Raw genomic sequence first — 21,164 nt, forward strand, 5'->3', positions numbered from 1 at the left:
TTTATACCGCCTACGCATACTCTTACTATGAATTTAGCGGGCCACATCGCGATCCTGGATGAATTATGCATCCTTTTCACGAGGAGAGGTGAGCGGAAAATGTGGAACGACGTTACGACTGATATTTGCTATTATTTTATGATAGATTCGACAATTTTTTCCTCGTGTACGAAACAGGAAGGCACAGAAAATTTCCAACCAATTGAATTTTAACGATCTCGCAACACGTTATTTTGTAGCAAAAATTTGTGCTGATGGACGGTGCAAAATTTCTCAAAGGATATTCGATCAAGCTTGACCTAATTCCTAAAAAGATCTGCAAACCAGCCGGTAGGTACCTAATTCAAGAACCGCGAATGCGTATCTGTTCACGTTTCGTACAATTACAGTTACATAATTCTCGAGCTGTGTATATCCTTCATGCGCCGTGAATGATCGTTCGTAACATACTCGATGTATAATTACGATAGTAATCGCGTGTCCGAGTTCGTTTTACACGATTTGCAAAACAAGCTCGAATTCTTTGCTTCGAGATCGATGCTATCAGGGTATAGATTTAAGAAAATAAGTCTAATCGCCAAGCAATTCGCGAATGATAAAACGTTCTTGCGCGTTGGTGTTACGAGTGGCTAGCAAATCCACCTGAAAACACAGCTGCACGCATTCACACCTGCGAGACGTCGCGACTTTTTGTTAATTTCCAAATGAACGCGCACACGTGTAGCCTCGACCGTGGACGTAATCGGACCGAATGAAAGTGAAACAATTCCGAGCGTTCCATCAACGACGTAACCCGCTGGAAACTGTGTACTTACTTTGAATGACGTCTGGTAAATAATTGTCTACGATGTTTACGTAAATGACGAGTTGAATAATGCCATTCAACACAATGAACCTACGTAAAACCTACTACTATATGGTATCTCTGTTTGAATTTGTTTGTAGCATACTGTCGTAACGTTCATTGGACACTTAAATTAAAAACTTAAATTTCGAGCGATTTAAATAACCGAGCTGCATCGACCGAATTCTACGAATAATTTTATTCGTCAAGAATGTCAGATTTGTATCAATCATGCGATAGACGCAACCAAGACGCACCGAGGTTTTTTCGCGTGCCGTTACATAATCTAACATCTTAATTTCGCGATTAAGAGTCTTCCTTGTGTAACATTGCTGTTAGTGTTTTTCTCGATCGCTGGAACGATTAATGGCGTATTGCTGTGTTCGGCGTAATCGTCGATCGATCAACGATATCGCGCGAGCCGTAGTTTACGTTGACGACGCAACGATGAGTCGAATGACCACGCTTCAAAGACGGAATAATTCATAGAACGACTCCCTTTTCGCAAAACTACATTATTATTATTACTTTTCTTTACTGGGCAGCGCCATTCTTTAATATTAGAAAAAAGAATACGGACGAAGATCTCGACTACGATCTCGTATAATTATACGTATTTTCTTAAAGCACTTACGTATTCAAAATGCCTAATAAACATCGGTAATTATATTGTTCGCACAGATAGACGACGATTTCCAGCAATTAGAAGCGCTGTCAACGCATATTCTTAATAACCGTCATCTCGTTGGCCTTGAAAGACCAAGATGGTCGTAATTGTCAGCCGGATAGCTATACGATCGGCGATTATCACGGGAAATTAAGCGGCGCCTAATAAAATCCGCGGCTGGTGGTCATCGTTGAGATGATCATCGTTTGTTTCGCGTTTCCTTCGATCGGAAAAACAACGCGTCCGCGGAAGGTTAAATGGAGGGAATACGTGAAATGGCAAGATAATCGTAAAAGCTGCGAATCGATTAACGTAACGTCTGGCTCGTGTAACGTCGCGTCGCTGCGTCACGGGACCGAAATTCGAGAATGGATCTGGTGTGTCTATATTTGCGAGACTTGCTGCCGATTACCATTGCTCGTCAGAATATACTTGTCTACGTTGGCCGTGACGTCACGTGGCAGCTCGTCACGTGAAGAAACGACACGCGGCTGATTTATTCGGCTACGTTGTATATCACGCATCGGGCCGTGTGCCAATGACAAAAGAGGAAGAGATCGTCCGTGTGTTACCGGTTTCGGAGTTGCTCACGAACGACTTTGGGCGCCACGTATATCCTCGAGAATCGATTAAACGTTAAATCCACCGGAGCCACACGACGATTCCACGAATAACTAACAGCGATTATCAACGATATTTGTTTGCTGATAATGCGTTGGTTAAATAGATAAAGGTTACCGGAATAAAGTAAGTAAGTAGTAAAGATAGTGAGACACTTAGATTTTGTGACCGATAGCAAACAACAACGTGGGTTTGATTTAACCGTAATTCTAGAGTACAGCAGGGCAATAGGCAAAATATATACATTTCAGGTGTTTCCGTTAGCCTGTTATTTTATCGAACTTTCAAAAAATATCGTATCTCCGAGATTAACGACAGTGAGTTTTTGCTTGTCGTGTTTTATTGTTTATCATCGTATCGACGCTTTAGATTTCAGTACAATCACGTGCTACGCACGATCGAATTAACTTCGTTTGCACCAGTTATAGGTTAATCCGATGGTTCGTGATAAAGTAAACCGGCTAATTCACTTCGACTTCGTCGCTTCGTATCAACATTGCTGCACTAACGCAAAGCCTATCTTCTAATCTACTAATTATCGTCACAGTAGAAAAGTTGAACTATGAATTCGACAATGTTACTTTCAAGATATTGAACGGGCTTTCTATTGCTGTGAAAAAACAGTTAAACAGAGCGGATTAAATACAAAGTTGCAGGCGGATTGTTTAGACTGCACAGCCTGAATCTTTCTCATTGTTTCGCATGTTAGGATTATATGCGAGTGTTGCGTCATTGGCGCAGCATCACGCGAAGAAAAGACACGCGTCATTCGTTTGCCGATGTACATTAGTAACTCGGCCAATTGCCAACGGTCGAGAAAGAGGATACATATATGGACGTATGTATATCTGCGTTCCTTCGCTATGTCATGCCAAGGAACGCGAACAAACAGAGGAAATGTTCGAAGAGGGCAATAAAAATGAATCAATTGTCCGTTTCGAAGTTGGGTCGTTGGATAAATCGGTTAAGGTGCCACCGAAAATTCTAGAAAGGATCTCCGGATTTTATACAGGAAGCTTCTTAAAATTTCATTCTCTCGCATAGAATTTTGAAAAATGCTCGCTTACCGAGATCAGTCTTCTGGTTATCCTTAAGAAATGCGAAGTTACGCTATGTTGTTTTCTGCAGGACATCGTTTCAGGGTCGTGGATAGCTCGAGTCCTTTTGACGTTGATCGTTGATCTTTCTTCGAGGACGACACCTCGATTCTCGTCACATCGTACACTTTGTCCTACACTATGTAAATTGCCATCAACGACACGAGTCACCGTAAATTCGCTTGTTCGCAAAGACTAAACGCGAAGAGAGAAAGAGCTCGTTGCTCCGCTCGACGTTTTGTCGCGAAAGTGGTTCAAAACTCTGTAATTACGATACACCGGGGGAAGAGTTGGCGACTACCCAGTGTCCGATTTACAAAGTATAGAGAAGTTTCCAACACTGCGACAAATTACCGCGACACGGGCAAGAGTCTTTGTCTTAACCGGTAGCCGGATTTGCCAAAAATTGTTTCCGCGATCGTAGCGGGAGGAAAAAGACTGACTTCGTAGCACATCCTCGGAATTAAATATACACGCGACATTTCAACTGGAAGCCTACGTCACAATGAACGGCGTCATTATCGCGGTGGTCATAAACGACTTTATTCTTTCCCTTTTATTCGACTCATAATTCTCAGGTGATTCGATACGCGTCAAGGAATTATTTCCCCCCGGGCGGAGGAGTGACTGTCGAAGGTCTCGCGACAAATGGGAACAGAAATTAAGTTCACCGCGAACGAGCGAATGATGGTCGATAACGGCGATCGGTCTTCGCCCCCGTGAACGTTCAACGTGCGCTCACAAAGTAGCCGTTTTCGCGACAATGAGAGCGTCCAGCGTAGAAAATAAACGGAGAATCGAAGGAGAAGGAGAAGAGAAACCAACCAGCTCTATAAATGTTTACGAGCTTGTGATACGACCACTCGTAGGCGAACGAACTGCAGCTATGCCGGTGGCCGCGATCGCGTATATGCGTTTCGTTTCACACGCACACCATCTCGTCTCATTTATGTCGCGATCGTTGCGACGTATTTTGTGACGACACCGATCGTCACGGATGCAAATACGTCAACGCATTACGTTCGGCTACAGATCCGCCCGTGAAAATTATTATCGGCGACGGCTACCATACTTTGATGCACGTCAGATTTTACTGTGGGCGGATGCTTCCGATTACACAGCCGCGCGCCGTCCATTGACGATACCATTGACGTATCTTTCTGCGAATTACGACATTCGCCCGCAATGATCACGAAAATTCCACGTGGAATTATACTCGTACACGCGTCGAGCGAAATTTCGAGTAGATTGCGCTCGACCGTTCTTGGATTGTTCGTTGGTGCCTGGCACAGACAAGTACTAGATTGTTTATTGGCCTACGAGCAGCGTCGATTCGTTTTACGCGGCTATATGTCGACGTATCGGAGGGAACGCGGGGAGCGTACGAAGAGATGCAAATTTTTGGTAGCTGCCAAGGTTGTTGCGCGGCTCGTGAAGTCGCAAGGTACGAACGCAACGAGCAACTAACGGTTCAAGGGGAACAGCAAGCTGCATGAACATTCTTATCGCTAGGTAACATCCCGGTCACTACAGCGATATGATTTCTGTGATAATGAAACGCAAAAAATATCCGGATGGTAAGCCCTTCGATAAATATTGAATGCGCCCATCACATTTGTTCAACGTCCCGATTCAACGTGTATCGATAAAAAAACGTCAAATTCGAGGCAACGCGCGTCGACTAAGCGCCTTATTACCGCGGCATTACGAGCTGCGTTCTTTTTGGCACGCTGGACGTTCTTGCCCCAAGCAACGTCTAACTTTATCTTTCGATCGTGGCGTTCAGCCTTAGCAAAAATGTTTTCGCGCAAGATTGACAGAAGGTAGTTCAGAACTGAAAGCAGAGAAACGATTTAAAACGCATAATCACACGGTATGATATCGACCAAACGCCACTTTGACCGCGTTATCGCGTGGATCAACGCTGACAGACAGCGTCTGGTTGCTTTTTCAGCTTTGTAGCACACGTTTCGTTTCGATCAAAAACTTTTAATCGTCGAAGAATTCAATCGCCGTACCGAGACGGAAGTCGGAGGAGAACCTTGTGGGCTGAAAGTATTATCGCCAAGAGTTACGCGCTTTAGTAGGCGAACGAACGTGGCCAGGGTGGGTGTCGTAGCTCGTCGCGAAAACAGTGAGACAGCAACTCGGTTTAATCAACATTCTGCATCATTCACACACAAGGCACGTTTAATGCGGCCTGAAATTGCTGCGTTACACAGCAAAATCGATTCTTTCTGGATGCAACAAAGTCGACGGGATTAATTAGCAATTTCGCGCCATTCGGAGAGTGGACCGCTAAAAAATGGCCACAGCGTCACGGTGCATCGTATCGAATCTGGTAGCCTCGACGTGTTCTACGGGTGGTCGTGAATTATACAGTTTCCTCCTTATCTCCTTTTCTCTTCTTATTTGGTATTTTTTCTTTTCTCTATCGGCTTTAATGTTTTTACGCCAGCGCTCGATTTCAATATTGTTTCTATCGATCTGTGTGTTCGAATCGAGGCGGCTCGGGACAGAATGCACAGGCTGCGAGCGCGCGAAAAATAGCCACAGCGTGAGCAAGCTCGCGTTCTCCGCCACGAGAAAGGGCCGCGATTCCGCGCGGCCGGAATGCGCTGAGAAATTCTGTGTCACCGTGCAGGAATGCAGCTGCGCTCAGACGGTGGATAAAGAGATAAGAGAGGCTGGAGAGAGAGACTGTTTCAAGCTCCCAACTGCTCGCGCGTTAAATCAGACGGCGATTAATGTTTCTTAATTAAACGAGATAAAAGGGGGATCCAGCGATTTTCGTAGATACAGATCGTGTCTGTAGATTTAATCTCATAATCCAAAAATAGAAATTCCACGCCGTTCGACTCGTATCGACTCGATTAGCCGTTTTCATTGTCTTTCCACGTACGTACGTACGTATATTGTACGTATTATCAACGTGGACAAATAACGAGAACAAATATAATGTCTTGACAGTTGCTATCGTATCAGCTACCGAACCTTTTAAAAATTCGCAATGTTGCAGGCCATTTTACGTAAGATGTACGAATAAGGTACAAAGATATCGAAGCTATAATAAATCTGTTAAATGGTCCCACCTATCCAGGATCCAGAATTCCCCTTCACCCTGGCCAATGCTGTCGTCCTTTCGCGTAGCCTGGCATCGACTGCCGAACGGCGTGAGTGTACCGAGAGCGGTCGCTATATTTATCTTCGGAAAAGTCACTCTGTCAAGTCGAGTAAGGTGTCACGAGTATAGTAGCCGGTGCACCGAGAGCGCCGGATAAATCCGGTTCGACGCCAGAAGACGACATGGCATAAACATAGACGAGACAAACGTCGAAAAGCGTTGCTCACACCGGCCCCAATGACCGACATCCAGAAGCAGCCCAGCTGGCCGATACCGCCTCTCAAGGGGTGACAGATGGCCAACCGCTCGAGTGACTCGACTATTAGCTTCAACTATGCCTTTGATATTAGCCTCGCTAGCCAAACCCTCGTTGTAAATAGGAAAAGTAGAGAAAAGATAGGCGCTGGCTACTAAGTTGCATACTTGGGTGAAAGTTAAATCTCATCGTAGCAATACTTTCTGCATTTATTTACGTTCGAGAGCAGATTCTCTTCCAACAGAGATTGATATACCAATATTGTGAGAGTATTTATAGAAAAGGACGATTATTTTGTAACCAGTGGAATCTATAATTATTTTCCTTCTGTCTTGTTTGCTACTTGTCGCGCGTTTCTCAACGGCCATCGCAAAATGAACGAGTAAATCCTGTTTTAATCGGAGACTCCAGCTGAGAACGGTTTTCCTCGAGCGGCCAGGCAAGTTGGAGCAATTCGCAGCCGCGACAGTGATTTTTTCCTTACCCGTTGGTTCGTGTGAATGGGACTTAACAGTGTTCGTCGACTCGTCAACCAGTGGGGGAAAAAGAGTAAAGATAGTATCACGGGTACATCTCTCGAGTTAGTTTCGCGGTGCTAAGAGAGTTAGGTCGGTTATTTCCGTCATCTCTCGCGGGGTTCACGACCTGCGGCCTGAACGTCGTGCCCTGACGTAACAGATCTCGTCGCGCCTGCCAGGTGAGCGCACGAGCTGGAAAAAGTCACGCAGTCGCGTGATTCTGTTATCTTCGTTGAGAAACCAAGTTTCCAATAGATTAATGGACTTTAAACTAAGATGCACAAGTAGCTCTACGTTTAGATTTTAACGAAAAATAGGTCGTTTGTTTTTTTTTTTTTTTTAATTAAACGCCAATTGTGCATTCTGACGTCAAAGTTGAAAAACTTGGGCGAACCTCCGAGAAGGCATAATCAATTTTGACAGGTATTTCTACGAATCCAGCAACTGCAGAAAGGAGCTCGAGCAGGCGCCTGGTCGAACGATAATTAATACATCGTACGCTCGGCGGAGTGACGTACAATCTTCGGAGATAATCCTTATTATCCGGGAATTTCTTTGAAGGGAACATCAGTGGCGCTGGAATAAGCAGCATAACAATCGCGATACGTAACGCTGGTACAAGCGGCTCCAGAGAACGCAACGACGCAGCAGGCATCCGAACATTTCCTGCTAGCCTGCCGGAGTAAACATACCTCGAGGGTTCTCCTCGCTGGAATTTATCTGGATACCTGTTGAACACGTAAGATGAATCGTTACGCGCTTTCCCGACTTTCGCCCGGTTTCTCAGTTAATTATCGGCCGTCAACGTACCGTCCTCATTGTTAGCCGATCCTGTGACTCCGGTCGCTCTCGAAACCGAACGGTATTCGCGATTAGCGCGTGTCTCGCCTCGACCCATCCATCGATCCGCCACTCTCTTTCGCGCGGTTACGTATCGTCTTGCCTCGTCTTGAAACGAGGACGCGCGGAGCCTCGTCCTTCCATTCGTATTATCGGTGTGGTATCTCGGATACGAAGGCTCGTTGAAGATGGTTCTGACGAGGCCTGATCTGGACTTTGAAGATGTACACGCGCGTTATTTGGAGCACGCTCGTTAATCTTTTGGGGGCCAGGTTTTAACTCGTACGATTAAATCTCTGAACTAGATTCTCGTTGGCTCAACTAAGGGCAAGTTATACGAAAGGAGAGATAGACATCGGTTTGAATCTAGTTATGACAGTATGCTCGGTAGGAAAATTGGATAGCTACGAGCACGAAAGCGAGTTTCTTTACGAGGGAAGCGACAAGGGTAGTGAAAAATTTTCATTAGTGAAAATGTAGAAGATATGGTACGTACCTATGTACGCGCACCATACCGGAACGTTTCAAGACACCTCCGATAATATATATACGTTCGATCTGAACGCTTCGCTGGAAATACCTTCGAAGGAATTTTCATTCACAATTTCGATAACCACAGAGCATCGATGGGGCTGCCAGCCACGTTGCATCCTCGACATCGCGATTCCATAAACACGCACGATATTGCCGCGGGAAACCCGTGCGGCGACGTTTCCCCTCGTTTCTAAGCATCGATGGAGAAACGACTTACCAGTGGTCGCCTCTGGGCCGCGAATTTCCCGCATTCCAGCGTTCGTTCTGGCCCGCTGTCGAAGCCGTTGTCTTCGACAGGAATTCCGGCGGGGGATCGACTCTACCTGCGGCGCAACTGGCAGCTAAGTGGTTAAATTAAATCCACCGACTTGTCGTTGAGCCGGAAAGTGGATAACTTCGCCAGGGTTTTTCTCCCGTCAAATCGGATCTGTTTTATCGCAGGGAAAGTTTCTAGCGTCGAAGTGATATTTTTGCGATTGTTTAGACAGCGTATTGGTTCCGCGTGATTAGTTAGATCGTTAGATCAGTTCAACGAATTTATTATAGTTCATGCAGTCTCATGTTTCCTAAAATAGATCTAATACTATTTTCCAGTATCACAATACCGATACTCGATGCATCATGGACGTTGACATGGATTTTTTACGAGAACCGATAACTCTTGGTAACCACGAACCGCATACACGTTCGTTGTTCTCCGTTATTCAGTTAAAATATTTTTTCCTATTTGTTACGCGTGATTGTGGATACGTTTATGGTATTTTTTACTCACCGCGTGGATCGTAACGATCGTTCGATTTAGCCTTTCAATTATGGACGGTGTCGTTTTATGGCATTCCTGTGTCGCGCAATTACTTGGATTCAGAGTTAATCAACACGCTGCGTAAACCCAACCTCCGGTCTAGCTTTGGACCATTACGCTATCGAAAAAATTCGATCATACCGTTATCGTTGCAGTTACCACTCTGTCACTGTTTTTTACGATACGACGTTGTTATTGTTTCGGCCAGGGGTTAGTCAACGAAATCGACACCGCTGAGGATGATTAAGCACTCGATTACTCGAACGTATCTTGATAAATACTCGAGTATACTACGCGGTTTTCCTTATGTCTGATGTTTTATGCAAGTGAACGCTAGAACTCAACGAGGAGATCGCTTGACGAGAAAACGCCGGCTAAGAAATGCCGTTTCTCCTCTAGCCACTATCTATTACGTCTAATTGCGCTTCGATTTTACGATATCCGTGAGGATGCGAATCTACGAAACACGAAGTGCAAGCTCGGCCACGTATAATTAGTGACGCAAATATAGAGACAGGAATAGCCGTGCATACGTTCGCGTTAGATGAGACACGGCCACAGTATACGCTGTTGTCACATAAATCAGTTCTTCGGATAGCGTCGCTCGCATCCTATAACCCAGAAGTCTTAGTTTTTTTTTTTTTTTTTTTCAGACTTCCGAGTTAAATGCGAAACCTATAGCTAAGGCGTTTTTGAGAGCGGAGCTTTCAGCGTGTATACCTCGTGCAGATATTCCCAACGTTTTACGGTTCTTAAAATGTATCGACTCGAGCAGAAGGTTTCTACCGTCGATGAATTACATACACAACTTGTCGCTGGAAAAAGCAAACACCGTTTATCTGCTGCTCGCGATCCGTAACCGGAAAACGGAGTACCTAAAGACTGAGATATATAGAAAGTCGCGTTGGGAGAGATCGTATACGTTTTCCGTAGTATGTTACGTCCAGAATTTCCTAAACTCGTGGAATTCGTCCATGACGAAAAACTAGTCGCGTAATGGTACATTTGTCCGGGCTAAGGCGCGACAGGTGCCCGCGTTATGCTCATTTACGATAATTTATCGGTGTTGCAAGAAGATCGCCGTGTTTCATAACGCGACAAAACCCACGGAGCTTCACGCTCGTGAGCGATTGCATGCGCGCGTTATAAACACGTCTGACCGTTTTTCTACGGAATCCGAAGTTAGCGGACCCCATGCGCGTCAATGTCCACACAATTGTACGCGATATGACACCCTGGTGCTTCAGGGATCGTTTGCAAACCGAAGGATTTCAATTTTTCCAAGAGAGCTTTTTCGGCTGCCTTCCGTCCCTCTTCCTTTCTCCGTTTCGCTATTCTCTTTATTCCTTTTAGCCTTGTTCTTCCCTTTTCCTTTTCCATATACCTGTATTATCTATACAAAAAGTGCACGACCATCACTGTCCTTTCGTTCTGCTGAGAGGTAACAAAAAGGGACTCGGTGTAAGTCTGGCTCTCAGGTACAGCGTCGACCTCAGCAAAACACATCCGCTTTATCAGTTCATCGATTTTCCGCGCAAGAACTTTCGACTCGGACTTTTACGGATATCGTCGAAATGGAATCGCGTTGCGTATGATTAGTATTTGGACGAGGGTGGTTACATAGCGTCGGCAAGAAATTATCAGAGATAGACAAGGAAGTTCGACATCGGTGCGTTGCTCGCAGCTTGTCGTACAGCTATTCGAGCGTTCAGCTAACTAGCTCGTTTCAAAACGGCCAACTGTCGTATCCTTGATTGTATAACGTCATCTCCTGATGTCTTGCTACAGCCTCTAGGATATCTATTCTTCTTATGGTCACATGTCGTCAACTCGTTAATTGCGTCGGCAGCCTCGTGCCGACATAATACCGGCAACGGTGTACCAATTACTACTACATCGATCATATGGTCTACCGAATCTTTCGTTCCTTCAGCAGCCGATCTAGTTTCCCTTCTGTTCGCGGATTTCTTCTCTGCTTCAAGGCTCTATCAACACAGTGGATGCGTGTTCTGAATGTGAATTGAATGTGTCAATGCAAACAGATATGTATATAGACCTTTATGAGTATGTATCTTAGTTTTCAGATGTTTTATTGATCAGTACACGTATCCACTGTAACCATAGTCTAACTCTAACAAGCGAACACCTATCGCTAGCGAGAAATCACTTCCATAGAAGAAGGACATGTTTTCTCGCCACGAACGTTCGCGGATTCGCATCGATGGTGTTCGGGAAACTGGTACAGGGCTACAGTCGCGAACCATGTTGCCTCTGCAAGCCGCATCCGGTACAGGAGAGCGTTTCTGTCGCAGGCTCGTTCCAGATAAGTAACACCAACAACCACGGTGGTTTCTCATACGTAGATAAATCAGTCTGGACGCTGGCGAGACGCTCTTACTGAAATCTAACACGCGGACGAACGTCACTCTCGCACGAGCTCGTCAGCTTTTGCTGCTTTTTCCTATTCTATGACGAGACCGAAGTACGTTAAACCCGACGTTACACTGGACAGTATGAAATGCTACCATTTTACGTCCCCTACCGCCTAACCGTTTTTTACGAGGTATTCTGTTTTGCTCGGTTACTTTGCAAGCCCGACTCTCGGTCACACAGCGGTCGTTGTACAGTTAGGGCGCGTGACGTCGCTGCTTTTACCTAGCTCGTCGTACAACATTCTAATTTTACACAGGGCTGATTGTATCATCGTACTGTCGGCTTGTTCTAACCTTTGGCTAACCTTTGTCAATCAGATGGCTTTCCACGTAATAATCGACTTCAAGTTGAAAAGATTTCCTTTTTCCTGGTACCAGTTTATAGGTTTCCCTGATTTATGGTTTTCACAGATTGTTACTCGTATGGATGGTTCGAGTTTCGGAATTTCTGGTCGCTGAATGGATTATTAGCAGTTTTAGATTTCTGCTTGATTACACTTTTGTCTGAGCTCTGCTGAATATCGACGTACTTAGACGAATACAGTAAACACGTAAGGTAAACAAGTTTCATTGAACATAGCTGACCAGAATATTTTAGCGAACAATGATTGAGTTGCCTATTTCTATGTTTTTATTCCATTCGCACAGAAACATAACTGGTTACACGATGAAACTACACTTTTACCTAAATGATATTTTATGACCTGATAATTTGGATTTAGTCGACCGTAGGTCAATTTTATTATCCAGAATTTTCAAACTTTTCAGTTTCTCTTTTTGATTATATACCATAAAAAATTTCTACCATCTCGTAAAAATAGTTCAGGCCAGATTATTGTATAATATACAACGCCTAATTAGTTATAACGTAATATATCTTTGCATACAATTACGTATTTCCGCCTCACTTTGCGTCTTACTCGTGAAACGACTTTCGGAACTTTTGTAATTTCTATATCTATTTTTCTCCATTGTATTATGGAGCAAATACCCGTTAGATAATTAACGATAATAATAAAAAATCAAATGAAATGTACACTCAAAGAAACGAGAAGATGAACTTTCTATATTTTTTCGAAGTTTCGCAGTTTGCCAAGTAAGGATATCCGGTGAAACGGTGATAGCGCAGAATCCAGGGAATTTAGAGCAAAAATTTCAAAAATGAATACTCAGGAAATGATTACCAAAGAAAAGAAAAGCAAATCGCACTCCGTCAGATCGCAAGCCGTGTTCCGCGAAGAATTTCAGGGGAACGTAATACGATATCGATCAAGCAGTTCGAAAATCGTCTTTTTCTTTATCGCAGTTGCGCAAATAGCGGCCATGGTTGGAGTATTCAAGGTGGAATCGAAGATTTGCTGGGCAATACCATTCGTTGCGTTTTCCTCGAGCTGTTCCTATTTTGCGTTGCGGTCGCGGTCGGGTTATACAGCCGGCTCTCGATACGCCGTGTATTACGAAGATATATAGGACTTTTATCGACTATTACCGATGCCGGCAGCAGGAATACGCGGCGGTTCTGCATTTTAATACCGGCGTATTTCCGACGACGCGATGCGACGCGTGAATGCTCGTTGCAAGGAAACTGGTTTTCCAGCGACGAATGCTCGAGAAAGGAGCCGTGAAAGCCGACAAATTTTCGAACGGTTTTGAACAATCTACAACCAAAGTCGTGCAGATTAAGAGAAAGTTTCCCTTGTTTTTGCTTGCCATTTACGTACGAATTACTTTTGTCGGGAATAATTAAGCGTATAGGTACTTTGAAAGTTCAGCGAGAAAGCTTCGTAAGAAATTGAAGAGACACGCGGTCGCGTGTTTTGTATCGACATTTATCAATTATATTTATAGATTCTGGAACATGTTATCGTGTGAAAAGAGAGTAAAGGGTATACCATCGAGGTGGAATCAAATACGCTCGTGGAAATCGGGCCGGAGGAGGGCAAGGGGAAACTCCTGGTGGAAACGCGACGTCCACGGACCCGTTCCTTGGCTGCTCGATCGTTGGCCTCGAATAACTGTCAGGGAATGCCGCAAAAGGCCCGCGGGCATTCCGTGCGAGCACCACGGCAGAACAGATGTAGGCCCGGTAATTATTTGCATCGATTTCGGATGAAAGAGCCATTAGACTTCTTCCACTCGTTCATTTTTCCATTAACTTCGATGTTAATTACGCTCGGTCGTTGTTTGGTACGCGGTATCGTTTCCCAACGATTTAGCCTCGGTCAAGAGCATAATGCAAAAACAACCTAAGGTGTTTTTCCAATGCATTCGCTACAGTAGACGTTTTTTTACTCGGTCGTACACTTCACTTAGTTTGTCGATTTTGGCGAAGTGCGAAACACTCAACCTGCCAAAACTCGCATCCATTCATTCGCCTACTTGCTATCGGCAAGCTATCAAGCGTTTCTATTACTTAGTAGAACTATAATGGTAGAAATATAGTAGAAATATAATAAAGTAGTAGTAAAACGTAGGAGGAGGAGCGGACTTTTTTGAAATTCGACACGAACGAAAGACTCACAGTGATAAGGAGACAAAGCTATCGAAAAAGATGCAAAAGTTTATCCCTACGTACATTATTAACATGATTTTGAGTTTATTTGAAAAAGATAGGCGTATGCCGTATTCCACTCGCGCTAGTCTGTTGGAACACGCTTCTAACTACGAAATAAATGGTTTGGTTTGGTGAAGCATTTTCACGAGTGGCAACTTGATGCGCGGGGCCAGTAAGGTTAGACCAATTGGAGTTCGATTAGGGCTCTGGCCAGGAAGGCGAGCGGACGCGCGTGTAGCCGGCGAGAAGCGTATCGCTTCCGCGTTCCAGCAATTAAAATATTGCATGGCACGGTGGCAGGATCAGCAGAAAAGAAGAAACCGACGCCTGCGGATCTTGTTACCGGAGCCGCGTGTGAGCACGCTCTCGGCATTTGCGTTTCTCGAGCCACGCGTCGCGATCCATCGCGACGACCTCGATTCCTCGAAAAACGTTGACCGACGATGTTACGTCAGGGCGAGCGTCGTTTGCACCGTGCAATTAGTGCGGGGCTGGAGCGTGAAAAACCGCGCGCACGAACACGCTGGTACGCGTGCACCTGGTCGCCTGCTAATTGACACGAATAGCACGGATTGTTCATCGAGGACGACGTTCCTCCTTCGAGTAGCAACCGGCCGGATTATCCGCTTGTAAACACCGTTCAGGTAAACGATGAATAGCCAGGGACGTCGGATTTATTGCGCATCGAAACCCGGATTGAAACACAGACTTCGTGGTCCTGTGGCATTTGCCTCGTATTTACATATAGCGCTGTATTGACCTGACCTAATGTTCCATTATTGATCTCTGTTGTTCCTTGGAATACCAATGGAATATTCTTCTGGTTTAATACCCTCGTCAATTACCTATGTTTTAATTCCGAAATTTGCTTATACAATAGAATCCCTGTAACGTTTGTACAGTAAACAGGAACAAACTGTACCTCATAATGAACCACCCAACTAAGCTCTTACGTAGCTAAGCTTCAGTAAAATTTTTCATAATAATCTAAGTATTAAAAGGCAGAAAATCATTGGAAAGATAGAAGGTGCCACAAAGCAAGAAATATTTCGTAGCTGTTGTAAAAGATTATATAGGGATTATAAAGAGATTTCGCCAAGTATATAGTATTGTAAAAGGGATGGTTCCGATAGAACGTATGCTGCATGCGCAGCAATCCTCTGCTGAAGCAGCGATGTTTCATCAGGAGGGTGGTATGGCTCGTTACACGGCCGATATTATTTTTCTGGTTCGCTTGCGTGCTTCTTTTCCTCTTACGTGTCGTTCGTGGAATATATACCTTTGCATTTTGATACTTCCTTCTTCCCTGCCAACGATCCAAATCGACTTTGTTATAAATAAGCTTACCTTGAGTTAAAGCGATAACGACGACTATTAATATCGTTGGAGGTGTGGACTGTCGGTTATTGAGAATTTGCCGATTTCGACGATAATGTATCGAGGCCAGTACGGTAACTAGCTCGAATAATGGCCAGATGTCTCGTCCGTGGAACGAGATTTGTAGCAGCTTGCTCCTTGTGCTCCGTGTCGAAGCGAGTAATGCCGCGAGCCTCGCGGCTACTGCCCGCCATCTCATTCGTTATGCGCATTTTACGCGCATATTTTACTACGATCTGTAATTACCTTGATTATAAATAATTCCTACTTGTGCTGTTTGCCTATCGATGTTTCGGTATATTCGGGCAAGTTACCATTTTTCGCATTTTCAAATTTATGAAGAAGCTTCGTCTGCTCCATTCGCCTTTCATTCTAAGCAATTCAAAACGAACCAATTGTTATAAATAATTGAAGGGATTGTAGTAATAAAGAGGTAGTTTAAGGTAGTCTCCACTTTTCGGTAGTTTAAGCGCCTAAATCGATAGAAACGCACTGAAACCCGCGTTGTACATTTATACTCAAGTAACACTCGTGGCAATAAATTTTCGCACTTTTGCATGTGAAAGTTATGCTTTCTTTCTGTTCCGATAGATACCATTAAAATACTCGTTCGCGATTCCATATTCATTCGATTCCTCGATCGCAACGGGGTCGTGCAGGCGCAGAAATTCCAAGGCTGATTCGCAAATGAAGTTACACTCAACCAAGCATTTAAACTGGCGCACTGGAGGCTGAGTCTCGTCTTCATCTCACGCGTATCCAAGTAAGCGCGCGATCGGCACCTCGAGCGGATCGGCATTCGTCCGCGAGGCGTCACGCGGCCTCCGGATCGAAGCGTTCAAGAAAGGTTTTGCCTTCCACGTCGTAGGCTCGCCCTCGAATTCCCGGCCCGTTTTCGCTGGATCGCGGCAGTCTGAAAGTCACTCGATACCGCGCGCGTGGCGGACATTCGATCGAGCGGATAGGATTCGCGCCGTTTCCTCCGCTCGCTCCACCTATTGCGTAGATAGAACACGTTCTACTTACACGGGAGGATTGAAATATCCTCGCGTGTAAGGTCCGTGAAGGAAGATCACGACGATTCGAGTATGCTGATGGGATGATGGTTTCCTTCGCTGGAATAACGGAATCGCGGTTGAATTTGGATCAAAATTTTCTAGCTTCTATAGATTCCATGGTTTTGTCCGCTTCCTACCAGCTACTCGCTACTCATTCCGGTGAATTGGGAAAGGATTTTAAGATCGAGAAGCAAGCAGCGTTCGCGTAGAATCACGTTGTTCGTTCGAGGGACTTTCAACCGCCACAGATGTTTCAGTTTAATACGATTTACATTGTAAAGGGAGTAACGCGTTCGTTTCGTCGAAGGTAAAAGAACGATTGGCGTGGAGAAGTGCGGTTTGGAAAAATAGCGAAGGGGAGGAGGAGAAACGCTTGGCTCGAAAGGGAGTCCGACAAGATACTACGTCGGTGCATATCTCGCGTGCACTTTCGTCATCGACGTGCCCCCACACGCGAGAGCCACGGTTTCGCTGGAAGCAAAAGCGAAGAAAACGCCTGGTATCCGGAGAATGCCGGCTAGGTAGGAGCGGCCGTTGCCTGCCAGGACACGCGAGGATCCTCTTAGCCGAGGAGCCATTCCTCCAGCGAACAAGGACGGACCATCTGCCTCGCAGAAATGAATTCGACGCCTCGTTCTTCGAGTGGCTCACTTCGAACATCAACAATCTTCGCGCGCTGAAGATCGCCGACCGACCATCTTCGATGAAGATCGAGCACACTGGAGAATGTTTGCTTCGCGAATATGCGTTCGTTGGACTTTGAGCTTGTGGAATTTTCCTAAGTTATCGTCGATAGTTGAGTTTACATCGCGAAGTCCGACCAAGTCGAGTATCCCGTACTTCTAGAAGGAACGTAAAGTAGACATTTAAAAGATTCCTGCTGGCTCTCTCCGTAGGAAACGTCTACTTTCGCCAAACGTCGAGCAGGAACTTTGCTCAAACGCCACGTTCTCGACCCGTCATTACGTATCGTGTCTAACGTCGATTATATCGCGAGGGAGGGGAGGAGCGGCCCGCTAAATTGGCCCGGTATCATCTCGCGAAAGAGTCGCGTTTCGCTTTGCGCGAGATCGTCTCTATTTAATAACCGTCGAAGCCCGCAAGCGCGGATCGCCAACGTTATTACTATCATTACCGATGAATGACTCAATTGGCGAAAAGTATGCGTTTACTATGTTGGGAGAGAAAGAAAGAGAGAGAAAGAGAGAGAGTTTTATCCTTTGAAGATTTCGCGCTTCGATCGTACGTGATTGCCGATTAACAAGCGGAATCTTTTGAACGGCGTACATTTTCCTTTGATACGTTAATATACGGTTTAGGAGGAAGATTGATTTTTGTAGCTGCGAGATAATTCCTTGTAATTTCAGTAAAAGCTTGTACTCGAAACTCCGAAGAAGCGCTCAATCGTACTACGCGTTTCTTATTAAACCGTTAAACTACAAAGTTTACAACATGTAAGCGGAGATAGCAAAGTTCGTATCGTTGTATTCGTTTCGCAATTCTTAGATACCGAATTCATTTGTACAGTATGTAACAGTTATCGGATGTGATATCGACGACGATACCGATTTGTTAGCGCAACCTCGAGCGATCGGAAAACGTAACGGTCGATTTCTCCGTGGAACGGGCAAACTGGCGTGATAGAGACCAGGCTGTAGGACACCCTTTCGGCGTTCACCAAGGAGAAAGCACTTTGAATCCGTGGAGAGAAACTCACGCGTGCACGTTTCAAGTTCAGACGTTCTCGAAGAAAATCCGCCGATCGTCGACAATTATTCGATAATGAATAGTTTCCGCCGACTTGTACGTCAATCATTGGCAATAACCGTCACGTTGAACGCGTCGATGCGTCGTAAATGGCAAACGTACTCGAAACGGACTCCAAACAGAGCCGAACGACCGGGTAACACGCGAAACTCCGCCGAGGACTCGATGACACGATTTGCCATGGGAAAATCACAGTGATCATGGAACGATTCGCTCGGAATTCCGCTTGTAAAATACCTTTCACAAAGTAAAGATCGCATACCAGTTACGATGTTTCCCGAGAAATTTCAGTTCGAGTCGAACTTCGATCGAAGCGAATAAAACACGGTGAAACTCGATCGTGATTCGAAATTCTGTTAACGCGTTTGTAGTTTCTAGTCTAGATCGCGTCTACAGTATTTTCAAGCATCCGAATGATGATGGAAAAACAACGACGTCATCGGTCATAATTGTGCACGCTTACGCAACGATAGGAGACGCGGCGGATAGAATCACCTTTTATCTGACAGATAGGGGGAACGCGATATTTTCCAAGCGATAATTCGATCGATGACGCTAGACCAGTATACCTCTACTACCCTAGTAATAATCGCCGGCAATGAGAATAGAAATATAAAACGTCGCCTGGTCGTTGTCAAATTTATGCTCCTGCGAATGATACGTCATCGTCTCACCGATGGCTTGAAATAAAGGCGCGTTAATGATATCGTTAATGCCAATTTTCCCATCGTATTCCTTCTCTCGATCGTTCTCCCTTCGCGCTATTCAAGAGTTCGTCGTAAATTTCACGACTGACAGTTCGAGCGTTTCTCGTAGGAAACCGAATCTTCTTGGGTTTACAGATGTCGGAAGATCTGTACCTTCACGATAGAGCATAGAGCAGAGCAAAACGTTACACGGATTTGACGGTCACAAGTATACGATGATCGGGTGGAATCGCTCGGGTCACGATAAAATTGAGAATGTAACGTCATCGAGAGGGCCGAGATACCGTCCTAAGGTGACTTATTTCAGTGGCGTGCGGCATTTATCGATCGATACATTGATTCTGATGGATCACGGCAATAACAAAGCTATCGCTATTTAATGAATTTCATGGCCGACCAGTAACCTTCGATGGAAGAAACTTGCCTGAAACCTTAACAACCGCCGGGTTATCTGTGCATTGGCTATCGGTGGAAGCACTGAAAACGGTTAGATTGATCGATAACGATAGCAATAAGAATGCCACGTCACCGTAGTTAATCGTGCACGGTGTACGTCGTGCGCGCGTTCATGTCGCTGTTTTCGTTGCGAATCTCAGTAACCCTGGCCATGAAGGTTACGTCGGGTATATTTCTTCTTCGTTTACCATTTCTTTCGATCTTCGGCAGGTCGTCGATCGAAATTGAAGGGAAAGGACTGCGATTGATATATTACCTCGTAACGCCGACGATAAAATCGTCGGAATTATTTCCGATAAATCGACGAAGCGAATCTGCCATGGAAAGAATCGGTGACACGAGATAGGCACGTCGGGAATTAAATTCAACCTTGCTCTCGCGGCGTGTCGTGTGCGCGATGTGCACGCGCCGATCGATAATGATGGTAATAAAGTTTCTAAGTGAACGGTCACCGAGAAAAGTGGCGCGAGAAAGAAGCGCGAGGAGTTTACATGAAACGCGGCATAAATCGTTGGAGATCATCGGAGAATTGTAATGTTTCGAGGATTTCATTGAAAATTTGGATACAGTTGTATCTCCGAATATTATCGATCGTAGAATGCGGACACCGATCGTTGTTTCAATACTAATTTGTCGTTTCAAGAACGACCATACGATCGACTATACAGGGTGGTTGGTAACTGGTGGTACAAGCGGAAAGGGGGTGATTCTACGCGAAAAAAGAAGTCGAAAATATAGAATACAAATTTTTCGTTTGAGGCTTTGTTTTTGAGAAAATCGACTTTGAATTTTCGCTCGGTACGCGTGCGGTACGTTATAACGGATCACACTGTAGATCGTTGTCTCGATGGAAAAATTAAAAAAAAAAAAAGAAATTAAAAAAAAATGTTTATTCTATATTTTCGACTTCTTTTTTCGCGTAGAATCATCCCCTTTCCCCTTGTACCACCAGTTACCAACCACCCTGTATAACTGCTCGCCGATTTTATTACGTTGAGATGTGCACTCGTGCACATGTACGTTATCTCGAATATCAGTGCCGCCTTCAGGGTGGTCCCTTCCATTATAAAAATATACCGATCCTAAATTCAAACGTTTTTCACGCTTGTAACATACTTTATTTAATCTCTAATTATCGTACATCGCAAACATGCTAGGTAGTTTTATTGAAATGCACTGGAAAATTTTAATTTAATGTCAATATCTTTAAGCGCGATATGTGATAAGCGTGGGTCAGATCGTGCCATAGTCTGTGTGGCAGAGTGAGCGACCTTATGGATGCGGTATGCATGACGACTGCTTGAGCTCCGAATGAAGAAGATCGGATGTTGGGTGTCAGTTGCGAGCGAGAAGCGATTCCGAGAATGCACGTGGAAGTCGGGACGCACCGTGCCACGAGAAAATTCGGTGGAACGTGGCAGAAGTGTGTTTCTCGTGTGTGAAATAACAATAAAAGTATATCATCAGCAAGCATCGAGCGTTTACTTAAAATTGCATATATTACTCGCTC

The 21,164-nt window shown here is 44.9% G+C and overlaps 1 protein-coding gene and 1 long non-coding RNA gene across 7 annotated transcripts in view; one reads left to right on the forward strand and one right to left on the reverse strand.

Annotated features, from left to right (window-relative positions):
• The window catches only part of Pdk1 (Phosphoinositide-dependent kinase 1), a 407,060-nt gene that overhangs the window by 29,358 nt on the left and 356,538 nt on the right, over positions 1-21,164 (reverse strand). The window contains exon 1 of one of the 6 annotated variants that reach the window (XM_069129397.1): positions 3,200-4,077. The exons of the other annotated variants lie outside the window; for them this stretch is intronic. Coding sequence (XP_068985498.1) covers positions 3,200-3,265 — 66 coding nt within the window. The 5' untranslated portion in view covers positions 3,266-4,077. Of the gene's footprint in view, positions 1-3,199; positions 4,078-21,164 lie in introns of those variants that run through there. 6 annotated transcript variants of the gene reach the window in all.
• Positions 7,759-21,083, forward strand: LOC138189222 (uncharacterized). Its single transcript, XR_011175970.1, has 3 exons — positions 7,759-7,866; positions 19,334-19,684; positions 20,866-21,083. It is a non-coding gene; the product is annotated as an uncharacterized LOC138189222 (long non-coding RNA).

The sequence above is a fragment of the Bombus flavifrons genome, chromosome 1, assembly GCF_040668555.2.
Source record: "Bombus flavifrons isolate JBK064 chromosome 1, iyBomFlav1_principal, whole genome shotgun sequence".
NCBI classification, from domain to species: Eukaryota; Metazoa; Arthropoda; class Insecta; order Hymenoptera; family Apidae; genus Bombus; species Bombus flavifrons.